Source organism: Girardinichthys multiradiatus, chromosome 3 (assembly GCF_021462225.1).
Source record: "Girardinichthys multiradiatus isolate DD_20200921_A chromosome 3, DD_fGirMul_XY1, whole genome shotgun sequence".
Lineage (NCBI taxonomy): Eukaryota > Metazoa > Chordata > Actinopteri > Cyprinodontiformes > Goodeidae > Girardinichthys > Girardinichthys multiradiatus.
The window spans coordinates 32,625,121-32,640,962 of NC_061796.1; the positions used below are offsets into that span (position 1 = coordinate 32,625,121).

General features: G+C 40.3%; 1 protein-coding gene across 1 annotated transcript in view; it reads left to right on the forward strand.

The window, feature by feature from the left end:
• Positions 1 to 15,179, forward strand: part of znf574 (zinc finger protein 574) — a 29,473-nt gene extending 14,294 nt beyond the window's left edge. The window contains exons 5-10 of the mRNA XM_047361912.1: positions 454 to 633; positions 2,141 to 2,235; positions 6,006 to 6,100; positions 8,652 to 8,800; positions 11,505 to 11,792; positions 13,302 to 15,179. Coding sequence (XP_047217868.1) covers positions 454 to 633; positions 2,141 to 2,235; positions 6,006 to 6,100; positions 8,652 to 8,800; positions 11,505 to 11,792; positions 13,302 to 13,901 — 1,407 coding nt within the window. The 3' untranslated portion in view covers positions 13,902 to 15,179. The remainder of the gene's footprint in view (positions 1 to 453; positions 634 to 2,140; positions 2,236 to 6,005; positions 6,101 to 8,651; positions 8,801 to 11,504; positions 11,793 to 13,301) is intronic.
• The last annotated feature ends 663 nt before the right edge of the window (positions 15,180 to 15,842 follow it).

Genomic DNA, 15,842 nt, shown 5'->3' on the forward strand with positions numbered 1-15,842 from the left:
GATCATTTAGGTCGTGTGGCTGACTTTGATGAGATGATGTAATACTTCTAAGTGTGGAGGATGACGCAGTTTGAGCCCCCAGGCTTATTATATCTGACAGGTCCCCCGGTGGCTTTGAACAATAGGAAATGTCTTAAAAATTAGATTTTGATTAAACGTACTACATATATGTATATGTAGTCTGTCAGGTGTGGGCATCCGTGGATAAATTACTGATTTTATAATAGTAAAAATGGAGGCCGTCACCCAGTTGTGGAGGCTTTTATGATAAGGAAGAAAGGATTTCATCCTCACATTTTTATTTGTGGTTTGGTCAAAAACATCATTTGTAATTTGTCAATACAGCCTTTCAATTATTGCATTCAACTATACAAACGTATCTTTGCTTTCCAACAAGTAATTAAAACTCTTGTCATCATGTACATCTCACTAACCCTCATTGTTGTTGTGTAGGTGTGCACAAAGTCATTCACCAATTCCCAGAGCCTGCTGCGACACAGCATGAACCACACAGGCAACAAGCCCTTCTGCTGCGATGTTTGTGGGAAAAGCTTCTCGCAGGCAACCACCCTGAAAAGACACCAACTCATTCACACATCAGTGGAGCCTCCGCGCAAGAGAGGACGCAAACCAGTAAAGGCTTCTCCTTTTTCTCATTAAATTAGCACTGTAATGCTAAAGCTCACACTACAGTGTTCTGCGAAAGTAATTTATACACCTCAAACTTTCTGTACAATTTGTTTTGTTACAACCTCAAGCTGCAATGTATTTTATTGGGATTTTATGTGATAGACCAACAAATAGCAGCAAATAAAAAGTGTGGCTCGGATTTGTATTCAGCTCACTGAATCACTTCTTTATAGGAATGCATTTTGCTGCAGTTACAGATGCAGATCTTATTCTCTCTAACAGCTTTCCACATCTAAAGACAAGAATGTTTGCCCAGTTCTTCTTTTTGCAAAATAGCTTTATCTTATTCTGATTGAATGGAGAGTGTCTGGGAACACCATCTTTCAAGTCTTGTTAAAGATTATTGTTTGGATTTAGACCTGGACTTTGACTAGGCCACTTTATCATAAACCATTCCATTGTAGCTCTGGTTTTATGCTTAGGGTCATTGTGCTGCTAGAAGGCAAACATTTTCTCTAGTTTCACTCTGTCTCTGGAGAGTCAGTTTATAACAAACCTCAGAGGCTTTCACAGAATAACTGAGAATAAATTACGAACACGTGGACCCTGCTTACTAATCTGACTTCTAAAGAGAGAATAAGCAAATTTAAAGGGGTGGGCTTTGAGTAGAGATTTAAATGAGGGCAAAGAGTCAGAGTCATGGAAGTGTTGTGGAAGAGATTTCTAAAGACAGGGAGCTATGCGAGGAAGGAAGGATCAGGAAGTTCAGGTGTAATACGTGTAATAGCAAAGACGATCAGTGAGGTAAGGAGATGCCAGGTTATGGAGAGCTTGGAAAGTAAAAAGGAGAACTTGAAAACCGTGCAATTATTGATGGGTAACAAGGGAAGATGTTTAAGAATGGAAGTGATGTGTTCAAAGGAGGAGGTTCTGGTAATGACCCAGGCAGCTGTGTTCTGGACAAGTTGACATTTGTGAAGGATTTTGTGAGGAAAACCTGCAAGAAGGGAGTTACAGTAATCTAATCGGGAAGTGACAAGTGCGTTGATGAGGATAGCAGCGCTGGTGGTGGTAAAAGATGGACAGAGACGGTTGATGTTTGGAAGCTGGAAATATGCAGACCAGGAGAGTGCCGTCGACGTTGACACCCAGACTCTTGACTTGAGGGGAAGAAGAAAGTGAAGAATCAGCGATTGTAATTGTGAGGCTGTTGCATCTGGTTGAAGTGGACTTGCTGACAACAAGGAGAAATTTAGTTTTCCTGGAGTTCAGTTTGAGGAAGTGAAGAATCTTAACAGTCTGTTGAGGTGAAAACCAAGTGTCCTTGTCCGTCCACGTCACAATTAAACGCGTTTTTGGTCTATCGCATAAAATGTCTTTTAGAAGGGGTATCTATACCTTTACAAGCCACTACACTAATTAGCTTTGTAATAAAAACATTATTAAATTTTATAATGGTTGCCAAATTATTCTTTTTTAATGATCTGGACTGTTGTGTTTGTCATTGCAGACGTGTAACGTGGACAGTGAAGGATCTACTGCTCTCTTCGCTTGTCCAAACTGTCCCTCACACTTCAGCACTGAAGAACAGCTCAATGATCACAGGTAATTACGTTCTACCAACGTCATTATTATTATTTTCCTTAGAGCTGTATATCTGCTGGCTTTGGTGGAAATAACTACATCATGTCATGTGGTTGTCAGAATTCAATCATTCTCTGGACTCTGTTTACATTTAAAACCAGAGGCAGGACAGGATTTAGATAACCTCCTCTCCTCTCATCAGGAGCTGCGAGAACTGAGCTGTGTCCAAATACTGTGCTAGACCTTTAAGCTGTGCAGCAGACATGCAGATGTCTGGGTGCCTTTGAGCCTGAGCCTGCATGTGATCGACAGCTAGAGGCTCAGTAAATTTAGATGATTATGATAACGGCATAGGACGGTGGACACGCTTGGTCATGTCCTACCTCACTGAAGAGTGGCAGGAATGTAAACACTACAGTGTGTGTTTATAATACAAATATAGAAGAAATAAAACACGGACTTAAAGTTGCACACCTTTTCTGCAACGTATTGCTCTTGTTCGTACAGATGTGTTAAAATTAGATTTTGACAGTGACATATATCAGTCTGTAAGATCGTCTAATAAAATCAGTATGTTTTTAACCTGCCTTAACTAAATAATTTGAAGGTAGCTCCTTCTTACGGAGTCAGATAAATTCGCAGCTTTATTTATGCGCACATTTAGCAAAGAGATTAGTGCAGATGCTTATTGCCTCAGTTATATTTGAAAGGCATTAAAGGTCGTTCTCCATGAAAAAGATTTTTTTTTTTTTATTCGTCATCAAAATGGGTTTGGCAGGACTGTGATTTTTACCAACTGGCCGTGCTACATTGATCTGATAAGCTGAAACAAGTCAGTGATCAACAGCGAAGGACAGATGGTTCATTTGGTTTCCTGTTAAAAAAAATTTTTTAATGGTTGCCCCTTTACAAACGTTATCCAACGATGAGTCCCTTAATGGGTCGATGCTAAAACCTCACCAGCAGGGGTTCCCAAAGCTGGGGTCAAGACCCAACTGGGTCGCAAGACATTAACAGGAGCCTTGAGCTCATTTTTAGAAACTTAAATTTGAAGTTATTTATAATTGCACATATTTTTTAAAACATCAGATTAATACAGTCAGTATAAACATACAGTGCCTTCCAAAAGTATTCATAGCCTTTAGACCATGTATTTAATTTGCTGTGAGAGACGAGCACAAAGTAATGCATATTTTGAAGTGGGACAAATGTTTTAGGAAGTTTTTAGGTAAGTCAAAATCTGAAAAGTGCGGTGTGCATTTTTTTTTGCGTTCTTTTACTCTAGGAGCTTTAAAGCGCCATAAGAAGTCTGTTAATTATTAAAATATAGCCCATTTGTGTATAATTTAATCCCAACGGTTCTTTGAGGGTTTGTTAGAGAACATTAGTGAATAAACACCATAAAGAGGAAGGAGCACAGCAGCAAGGTCGGGAATAAATGTGTGGAGATGTTTAAAGCAGGGTAAGGTTATAAAACAACATTCAAAGCATTCATCATCTTACAGAGCACTTCTTTTATCCATCTAAAAATGTATGGCACCGCTGTAAACCCACCAAGGCATGGCCGTCCACCTAAACTGACAAGTCAGGCAAGGAGAGCAACCAAGAAGCTCATGGTAACTTTGGAGGAGTTGCAGAGATCTACAGCTCAGGTGGGAGGTTCTCTTGACAGATGATCAATTAGTGGTGCACTCCACAAATCTGGCTCTTATAAAAGTGTGGCCAGAAGAAAGTCATTGTTGACAGAAAACCATAAGAAGACCTGAGACTAGGCCCTAGTACATTAAAGTACATTAATGTTTGAGGTTGTCATATGACAAACATGTGAGAAAAAGGTATGAATGCACTTTATTTAATCGATATAGTAATTAATATTGTTTCAATTCACCGTTGATTGATTGGTTTGTTAAATGTGGGGTACTACTTTATTTACACTCAAATTCACGGCCACAGTTTGTGACTGAAACTCTGGTTGAACTGTTAGCTGCCTTGCCTCGTATGCTCTTTCTGGTAGTAAAAGACGCAGTAGCAATTTCACATTTTTAGTGATGGTGGGATTTTCTTTTGTATTTCAAATAACTAGAATGATTGATTAAAGTAGGAACTAATCACCCAATCAAAAGCTTTCCTGGGTTTTCTGCTGATTTTTATCATCTGGGAAGGTGGAACGATGCTTTGCCTGAAATTGTTTCTCCCTCAGGTGCCTCAGGGACTGACCTTGCTTTTCACCTTTCCCGGTTTATTTTTACAGTGTGGTTTAGTGCGTTTATAATAAACCCAGCTAATGTAGTATGGGTTAATGGGGAATCATTTATGTGTGTGCTACTTCTGTCAGGATATGTTTTCTAAAACTTGCGTTTGTTCTGAATATGAGAAACTGCTGTAACAGCAGCGTTTGTTGTTGGTCCTTCACATTATGAAAGCAGGCTTAATGCGGCATTAGGTGAATACATCCTAACACTTTTCTCCTCCCCTAAGGCTCAGCATAACGTTATGCAATGGATAAATATAGTCTTTCATGTCCTAACTGCAACTCCTCCCAGTTTACTGCTGTTCTTTTATCTTTAGCTGCTATACACTCAGCTAATACCTTAATTTGAACTGGAGGACAGCTAAGTACACACATGCTGGTAATCCTCCCACGAGTGTAGCGGGGCAGTGAAAAGCAAACCATGACTTCTATCATGGATTTATACAGTCTGCAGAGTTGGAGATGTGATAATCTCATCTTTTAATTACCTCAGAGGTTTAGTTTCTGCCTCTGTACATGGTTCCTAATCAGTCAAAAAAAATCTGGGATTTGATTTAAATATTTTCCAAATCGGGATAAGAAGAAATCTGGAAAAATATTTGGCATTTTCAGACTTTATTCAGTATCCTATTATCTAAATGCTATCCATCCATCCTCTCTTTATCGATTTATTTATGTCTGTTAAGGATGGGCCATATAGACTTCAACATTTATTCTGAAGTTTTTTTGGGATAATAATAAAAGTGATGATAAAAAATACTTAAAGGTCGATTGCAGTCTTGTATTTGGCAGCAGATTGTTTGGCTGAAGCTGCATGGCAATGTAATCAAAGCCCGTTTAAAAACACAAAGCCTTTAAAAAAACAAGAAAAAAAGATCAACAAATTACAATTGACTGATTATTGAATTGGAAACTTCAGGGCAACAGTGACAGTAAATAGTGGAGTTGTATCACTAAGCAGCACACAATAACTGCATTTAGTTATATTTTAAAAGATATTTTTATTTAGTTCTGCTGTCCTGTAAGTAACAGTAAATCCCAACAATACTTTCAGATGTTGGGGTTGTTGAACATCATCAAGTAGATTTTATTGTTCTCTCAATAATTTAAAACTCTTATGACAATTAAAACATAAAAATAATTTCCATTCAGTTTTCTGTCCCTACTCTCTCTCTGTCCTCTTTTTGATCCAGTTGTCCCTCCCTCTGTCCGTCCTATCTTCCATCATCCATCCGTCCATCAGTTCATTTAGACTGCCAGGAAGTTGTCCCTCCTTCCTCATGGTGTTGTTCTGTTTTCAAGGTTCTGTGCCATGAATTCAACGCAACAACCAATATTTACCGATATTTTATACATATATATATAATATATATTTCCCTACCCTTTCGACTCCCCACCCCGAAACACACACACAAACAGCAACATCATGGAAATAAACATCAGATCGATACCGATATGTTAAAAACATCGATGCCAACATCAATTTATCTATCCTGTAAGGAATGTCGCAGTTTAATTATAAACCTGTCTGTCTGAACAGATTGCTCCATACAAGCCACCCATTCCCTTGCCCTGAATGCGGAGAACCCTTCAAACGCAGGAAAGACCTGGACCTTCACTCCCTCATACATCAAGGTGAGCTTAACAGGACACACGGAGGCAGTCTGAACGTTTTGTTTTAAATCCCACCTTTGTTTATGTCTACCTGCGTGTAACCTTGTTCATCTTCGCCTTTGATTAGCGGCTCCATGCAGGAGTAAGAAATTGACATGATGTGACGGGCATAACAAGAAACCAAATGAAAGCCCATGGCTCGCCGTAATGGAAATCAATCACAGATGATGTTCTTATCAGCACAGCAAACACTGAATTACTATTGATTAATTCAAAGCACTTGATAAATTAACATGCCTGCTTGTGTAGGTGGTCTATCTTTTTTTATTTATACACATGTAGCCGTGCTTTATGCGCATTGTTCCTCTGGTGCATTAGGTCACTGACTTTGAATTGATTTGTGTGCCGCAAGGAATGGAGAAGCTGGGTGGAGGTAAATGAACTGGGTCAACATGTTGACACTTCATCTTAATCAGGGGGGTGTTGGCACTGCAACCTCATTAGATAAGCTCGAGGAGTCAGCGTCCAGTAGAGGTCAGAGGGATGCGTCTCCTCTGAGAAAGATGATGGGAGAGATTGATCTATCGATCAGTCCAAGGCTGTAAGCTGAGATTGTCCTTATTAAAGGTTTAATTAGAGGGTCCCAGCAGGGAGCTGAGTGCATCTCGCTAATGGGATACACACCACAGATGGTTAGCAAATTGCAAGATATTGGCTTGATGGCTTTTGGACATAACGGTGAACCATCAATGCCAGCAGTTTCCTGCCAGGTTTTCTAGAGTGACCCACTGAGAGTTTGGTTTACTTTGCCAGAATGTGTCTGGGACACCAGCTGTGTAGAAACGAATCGATGAGCTTTACTGTCAAACTGACAAAGAAGAAACGCAGAAAACTTTTACAAAGAGCTGCTTAGTTTGCTGCTTCGCAGGGTTGGGTGAGTTGATTTAAAAATTAGGATATTTAAAACCCACAATAATGAACTGAAAGCTCAAAAGTTGAGAAATGTTTCACCAAATAAAAATCCATCCGACTGAAACAGAGGTCTGCATCTTTCATGTTCAGAATAATCTTTCTTCTACTTTAATCTCTCTTAAACGCAGAACTATGCAGGTCATATTTGTTCTGAAGGAAACAACAAACACATAAGTAATAAAAGATTTGTAATTAACCAAGAAGATTTTATTTCATGTTTTTTGCTTTGATTACCAACACTATTTTTTCCTGTCATTTTTCTATTTGCCTCAATTTTGTGATGCCAGAAAATCTTAAAATTTGGATTAACAAGTAGAAGACTCGTATTTAGCCAGCACTGCAAGTCAAAATGCTGGGAGTTGTAAACAACCTGCTCCTCCTCTGGTTTTATTTTAAAACTCCATAGGTGTAGTGCATAAAATCAGGTAATAAATCTAAACTTTTCTATCCTGTTATAAACATTAAGAGAGTTCCTGTTGTTGCAGTCAAGATTTCTAGGATCCATAACAAAGGAGCTAAAGCGGTTGAAAAACGCTGTATCGAAACCTTATGGACATCAGCTAAACCTAAACGTTCCACCGAAAACCTTTCTTTGAATCATCTAAATCGAGGTTTCTGCCAGGCCTTAAATAGTCTTAAAAATTCTAATGAACTTACTTATTTTTCGGTCTTGAATGTAAATCTTAACATTACGCTACTGAAACTTACAGAACTCTTGTAGCACAGATGCTAGATTTGTTTAGGAGGCTTTAGCACTTATTAACTTCCAGGACCTTGACCCCTAATCAAACCAAAATAAGTCAAAGAAGATTTCCTGCTTGCAGGTATTACTTATTAGAGTTATAAAACCATAACTGAACCCTAAATTATCAGTTTTCAAAGCAGGCATGAAAAGTCCCTCTACTTTTACTTTTAGCAGCGTTTTTAACACCGAAACCTGTACAGATAAACGAATTGTCTCCAGACACTTTTCATTTTAAAGAAAACACAAGTTGCCAAAAGTTCCCATAAAGGTTCCAACATCAGTATCCTTTGATCAAAGTAAAATAAGCCGACCTTCTCTCTTCGGGTTCACGATCATGGTTGGATTCAGGTTGTGCTGATGAAGAGGAGCATTTGGTTGGATGTGGGTGAGAAGGTTGTTTGGAGCCCCACCATGAAGTTAATATCTACCTTTTTTAAAAATTGTTTAAAAAAATGTCTGATATACATATGAAAGGATCACTAATTATACCTGGGATTTGTAATGTCAGTGTCTAATTAATATTTAGCGTGGATCAGTCACCGCGGCGTCCACAGAGACAGAACAGAGAGTCCCAACATCTGGATTCAACACATGTTTTGTTGTTTCTTTCATTATGAATCCATTATAAGAGTGTACTAACAGCCACATATTAATAGGAGGATCAGCTGACCAGATGTTACATCGTACTGTTGTGTCGTACGTCGTCTGGAGTATATTGGTTCTGTTTTAAATAACCTGTGGTACGTTATTTGAATAGTATTGTTTACTGAATGCCTTGCAGTCTGCATACTAGAAGGCAGAGAGAGAGAGAGAGAGGAAGCTCCCAGTCTAAAACCTGACAGCGTTCTGTTACAGACAAGCAGCCGGTGACCTGCCCTCACTGCTCGTCCCAGTTTATCAACCAATCTGTGCTGGACATCCACCTGCAGCGTTGTCCTGCCACAGAGGAGGAGAGGAATACCGGCCGTGGACGTGGACAAGGCCGAGGACGCTCCACTGGACAGGTTGGAACATTTCAGCATTTTTTTCCTTCAAGTCATTTTATGTATGTTTATTCCTGTCTTGTGGTACTTATTCTCTGGAAAGACAAGAAAGTACATAGTGAGGGTATAACGTCCTCTAACATACAGTTAAGCCCAGAATTATTCTTACCCCTGACACATTTGGATAAAACATTGTTTTCATATGATCAAGAGCGTCGTTTCTGCTAAGAAATCAGACAGACTCTCAAAAGACAATAAACAATCTGAAAATAATTTTAGTCTTTACAAAAATAATAGTTTTTATTCACATTTTATTAAAAGATGACAGGTCAACAATTATTTATCAATTATTTATAAATGTCGATTACTGGCATTACAGCGATTAAATTGTTCTCATTATTTCTGACCAGTTTTTTTCATGTTTCCACTGCATGAATGTTCACCTACAGGTCCTTCTCAAAATATTAGCATATTGTGATAAAGTTAATTATTTTCCATAATGTCATGATGAAAATTTAACATTCATATATTTTAGATTCATTTCACACTAACTGAAATATTTCAGGTATTTTATTGTCTTAATATGGATGATTGTGGCATACAGCTCATGAAAACCCAAAATTCCTATCTCACAAAATTAGCATATTTCATCCGACCAATAAAAGAAAAGTGTTTTTAATACAAAAAACGTCAACCTTCAAATAATCATGTACAGTTATGCACTCAATACTTGGTCGGGAATCCTTTTGCAGAAATGACTGCTTCAATGCGGCGTGGCATGGAGGCAATCAACCTGTGGCACTGCTGAGGTCTTATGGAGGCCCGGGATGCTTCGATAGCGGTCTTTAGCTCATCCAGAGTGTTGGGTCTTGAGTCTCTCAACGTTCTCTTCACAATATCCCACAGATTCTCTATGGGGTTCAGGTCAGGAGAGTTGGCAGGCCAATTGAGCACAGTGATACCATGGTCAGTAAACCATTTACCAGTGGTTTTGGCACTGTGAGCAGGTGCCAGGTCGTGCTGAAAAATTAAATCTTCATCTCCATAAAGCTTTTCAGCAGATGGAAGCATGAAGTGCTCCAAAATCTCCTGATAGCTAGCTGCATTGACCCTGCCCTTGATAAAACACAGTGGACCAACACCAGCAGCTGACACGGCACCCCAGACCATCACTGACTGTGGGTACTTGACACTGGACTTCTGGCATTTTGGCATTTCCTTCTCCCCAGTCTTCCTCCAGACTCTGGCACCTTGATTTCCGAATGACATGCAGAATTTGCTTTCATCTGAAAAAAGTACTTTGGACCACTGAGCAACAGTCCAGTGCTGCTTCTCTGTAGCCCATGTCTGGGGAATGCGGCACCAGTAGCCCATTTCCTGCACACGCCTGTGCACGGTGGCTCTGGATGTTTCTACTCCAGACTCAGTCCACTGCTTCCGCAGGTCCCCCAAGGTCTGGAATCGGCCCTTCTCCACAATCTTCCTCAGGGTTCGGTCACCTCTTCTCGTTGTGCAGCGTTTTCTGCCACACTTTTTCCTTCCCACAGACTTCCCACTGAGGTGCCTTGATACAGCACTCTGGGAACAGCCTATTCGTTCAGAAATTTCTTTCTGTGTCTTACCCTCTTGCTTGAGGGTGTCAATAGTGGCCTTCTGGACAGCAGTCAGGTCGGCAGTCTTACCCATGATTGGGGTTTTGAGTGATGAACCAGGCTGGGAGTTTTAAAGGCCTCAGGAATCTTTTGCAGGTGTTTAGAGTTAACTTGTTGATTCAGATGATTAGGTTCATAGCTCGTTTAGAGACCCTTTTAATGATATGCTAATTTTGTGAGATAGGAATTTTGGGTTTTCATGAGCTGTATGCCAAAATCATCCGTATTAAGACAATAAAAGACCTGAAATATTTCAGTTTGTGTGCAATGAATCTAAAATATATGAATGTTAAATTTTCATCATGACATTATGGAAAATAATGAACTTTATCACAATATGCTAATTTTTTGAGAAGGACCTGTACAGCGGTCTCAGATCCTTTAAGAGAAACAGCCCCTCAGCACGATGGAGCCTCCACCGTGCTCAACACGGGGCATTAGTTGCTTTCCCACATGTTCATGCTTTGATTTACTCCACTCCCGCCTGAAGTGTTTTTTGCTGAAAAGCTCAATCTTAGCCTCATCTGAACCAAATAAAATCCCATTTTATATTTGTGATGGTCGGACAGAAAGGCCTTTGTTCCCTGCGTCAATCCCCAAGAAAACATTTGACAGCATTTAATGGTTGCCATGGAGACTGGATGACCCCTAGGATGACACTTTTTGTCTTCATTCTAATTAGTTTTTTTATTTTTATTTTTACCTGTAATAGAAATGGAAAAGCAATGGGTAAGGAAGCCATCAGAAATGAATTATTAGTTAGATATTCATAGAAAATTTGATCAGTTAAAAAAGATATAAAAAGGGTTCAGTTAAATTTATTTTATACCAATTGTTTTTTATTTATTTATTTCTGAACAAAGATCACCAGAAATAAATATATGCAAGCGAAAGGTGGTGATATAATGCACGGCAATAAACTATAATCGTAAGGCTTTTTGCACATCTTTACCAGGTGTGCCAACAAATTAGTCTGCTGTCTTTGAGCTGTATTGTGCCACAGTTTGACAGCTGCTAGTTTGTCTCCATCCCTTCTATAGTTTGTCCTCTTTCTGCCTTTATTCCACCCACAGATTGAATGTGACCTCTGCGGCCATCGCTGCATGACCCAAGAGGGCCTGGATCTCCACCGCTTATCCCACACGGGCCAGACACCGCTCAAGTGCCCGGTGAGGCCCTGCCGCCGGCGATTTACCTCCAACAGCGCCCTGGAGAAGCACGTGCTGGCCCATTTCCAAGGAACGCTCTCCAAGTCCAAAACCCGACCGCGGTTCCGCTGCGACATTTGCCTAAAGGAGTTTGCCTACAATTCCACCTTCAGCGTTCACATGAGGACACATACTGATGAGAGGCCCTTCGAGGTGAGAGGAGTTGTGGCGTGTGTGTGCTTGCATAATAAGCCAGGTTTGTCATAGCTTTTTAAGGCACATTTTGTCTTGCTTATGAGATAATTACACACAATTGGTGGCTGTGGTCATTCCATACCGCAGACATTTATGCAGGTTTGTGTCCTGAGGGTGATTCCTCCCTCCCTGTGTACCTGTGATTTATGACAAGGCTGACTTAGGGCCTGTCAGCTTCCCTCTGTGCCTGATACTATTCTGGGATCCTTTCCTTCTCTCTGATGCAGAGACGACAGAGCAGGACATCAACTATAGACCCACCCAAACCCGTCTCAGCACACAGAGTTACAGGAAATACTTTAATCTTTGTAGCTTTGCTTTATGATGCATCTGCCAGGATTGCTACAGGCTGCAGATATGCAGAGGTAGATGTGGTGTTTTTCAGATATATATTGGCCTCCTGGAGGAACACAAGCATTTGCGTAGAACATGTAGAGCAATCTGAGAAGGAAAATATTAAGAAGGATGTTTCAGAGATACTTGATCTGTCAGAGATTGCTGTTTTAATTTGAGTGTCCCTAGTGGGAATAGAAGCAAAGCAGAATGTCTTTCTTTTGTTGTGCCTCGGGTTTAATCAGGCATTTAGTTGTAGCTCATTGTGTTCATTCAGGTGGAAGCATGCAGGGAGTGGAAGAAAAAGGAGCAACTGCTGATTACTACAGGATTACTTTAGTTAGCTTTAATTGGAACCTTTTCTAACACGAAACAACCAGGGCTCCTACGCAGTTCGGGATATTACAGGAATATATCCTTCATTCCCTGTCCTGTTGTCTAAGTTGTCTAAATGTTCTCTATGGTTCTCCATCCGGCCTTAAGTCCAACAAACAGTGCTGTGAAAAAGTATTTGGACCCTTACAGATTTCTTCTGCTTTTGATGAGTTGCACCAAAATATTTCAGATCATAAAATATGTTTTTTTACCAGATAAAGATAACCTGAGTAAGTACAAAAAGCTGTTTTAAAAACAGTTCTCCAAACCTTCCTTCCTTCAAGTCAAGGAAGGTTTTTCTAGGTTCAAGCAAGCCTGAACAATGAAGAAATATCCAACATTAATTCATATTAAACATTTATGTTAGTGATTTACAAACCGCATTAAATGGACTAAAAGATCTGGAAATTTGATGTGAAAAATGGCTTTGGAACCTGAACTACTCAAACTCTCCTTTTTGCATGTAGAGCTTCAGCGGTTTATGGTAAATAATTGTTTCAAGACAAAATGTAAAGCAAAAAATTACTTCTCAGGTCTGGTGCTTTTCAAACAAATCTGTAAAACTAAATAAAAGAGTATGAAATTATTTCACGTCTTTTTTTGCATTAAATAAGGACAGAGATTTTATTGCTGAATTTGAATCCATTTGCAGCTGCACAGAGCAGCTTTTTTTTTTGGTCATCCTTCAGAGTGATTGCAGTCATGTTTGAATGTTTAAACTGAACTGAACTCTCCATCTCTCCCTCTCCCTTCCTCCAGTGCTCCACCTGTGGGAAGCGTTTCCGGCAGCTGCCCCATCTGCAGGACCACGAGCGAATCCACACAGGTCTGCGGCCTTTCTGCTGTTGGATCTGTGGCAAGAGCTTCAGCGTGGCCGCCCGTCTCACCGAGCACGCCCGCACCCACAGCGGCGAGAAGCCCTACCCGTGCCCCCACTGCTCCGCTGCCTTTCGCTCTCGTCCCAACCTGGACAAACACTTACGGCAACATGGAGACCTTCCCCCGGAAGCAGCCGAGCAGGTGGTGCAGGCCGCTGAGGTTGCCCACGTGCAGAAGGTGTTGGAGGGGGCCAAGGCGCTGTCCACCTTGTCCACAACAACGGAGTTCGATTCTGGCACCGTTCAGACCATATATGTGCTGCAGGAAGGCGAAGAAGACTGTGAGACGGTGATGATCCCATCCGATCAGCTCAGCGGCATAGAGGGAACCTCGCAGGTCGTCATCCTGCCCTCATCTGTTCTGGGAGGTCAGACTATTACAGTTCCCACCATCACCATGGAGGAGAATGAAATCACCATGATGGAAACGAGCCAGTCACCTCAACATGCCATTGAGTTCATTGTGGAGGAGACGGTGTGAAGCCAAACTAGAAAACATTGATGAGTTGGAAGATGACATTTACTATCCTAAACTATTTTAGATTTTCGATTCACTTTGAACATTTATTGGCACACCCAGAAAATGTGTAAAAAGTCTTTAAAACTCTGCTTTTACTGTAGCAGCAAAACCCTGCCCTAAAAACAAACAAAAAAAACCTTTAAGGTTATTTATTCAGTGGAAAAATGGAAAAATAATGTTTTTTTTTTACCAAAATCGCTTGTTGAGCAATTATTGGCCCCCTGCTGTTAATGCTTTGTGAAAATGGGACAGCACCTGTTCTTCTCTTGACATATTTCATTAGCACAGAGCTAACTGACAAAGGTCATTCTGGATCCTGAACTCCAGGATCCTCTCTTATACTCTCTTCTCTTCAGCTCACACAGCAAGTTTCTAATGGGATTTAGGTCCAATCTCCTGAGCTAGCTAAAGGGTAAAGGTTTATTTTGTGTCCTGGGAGCCATTTCTCTGTTGATTTGGGGTTTTGTATTCAGGATCTCCTTTTATTTTGAAGACTTCATTACACCATGCTTCCAAACACGGTACCTCTCAGGAATGAGGTTTGTTTTCCACATCTTTATCCTTTGTTTCACACCAAACCCACCTGGAGTCTTTTCTTATCTAACCAAAACACCAGGGTTTAGCCATTGCAGAGTTTGGCGCGTTTATGTGTATGAGAATTGGATAGAACATTTTTTTTTTTCTGGGATCATTCCCAAACAATTGGTTGACTTGTGGAGACGGTTGTTGTAGAGATCTGGTGAGAGATCCCAGTCTTTGCTGCAGTTCTCTAACACTGAGCTTCCCAGCCTAAGCATGAACTCTAATCAGTTCTAATTCATTTCATTTAAATGGAAAGGTAGGGGGATAAAAATTGTCACTAATGTTTGTAAAAACAGATTTTTTCCTAGAAAATGAATTTACTCAAAATAGAGTTTGGGTGTCAGATTTTGCTTCTACAGTAAGAGAGGAATATTTTTCAAGGCTATTTACACATCTTTACCAGGGGTGCAAACAAATATGTCCTTCTCTGTATAATTTCACTTGAGGTAGAAACAGTTTCTGTAGCAGTATTAGCTAACGGGGTAAAGGTTGATCTGTTCGGGGGATGAGCTTATAGTCATTTGAAGTGATTTAAAAACTAATTGTGAAATTAGCTTTTTGATTCTAAACTAATGTGTTTTTATAGCCTGTAAGGTTAAAAACTTGTCCTTCTGTGAAATGTTCTCTGCTTTCCTAAAAATAAAAAGCATCCGCTTACACACTTCTGAACCTCCATTATTTAATTAGATGGATCACAGGAGGGCAGTGCCGACATACCGATCAGTGTTGGACTTCATAGGTCCTGCTGTAAATCAACGCTCCTGTCGTTCTAACAGCGGTATAAGGTGTTCTCCTAAAACATAAACCACTAAGCAACAGTCAGCGTAAAGCTCTTCCACTGGTGGCAGAGAGGATAGATTGGACCTGCTTGTTGTTCACAGGTCAGTGATAATGTTCTGTTAATTTGTTGCACAGTATTGATTCGTTTTGTGCTGTAATCAAATACAATAATAACAAGGACACGGTGAGATTTATGACGATTTAACTGAAATGCAGAAATATGTAGTGGCAAGTAATGTAATTAAATTATCCAGCGCTTGCTGTATAGTTATCAAAAATAATGATCCTATTTGTGTCTGAATGGGAAGAGGCATAACGCGATATAAGTTTTGCCAGCACTGCAGTGGGCCATTACGGGCTTCTAAAGCCTGGTTTATGGCTGTCTCTCACTCAGTGATTGCTGACAGGGGGGTTTAAAACCACACACACACACACACACACACACACACACACACATACACACATAGAGGGACGCAGAGGCGCTCAGTCTTCGTTTGTTTTCATGTCATGGAGCCAGAAATGCTGATGGTTGTGCTAGAA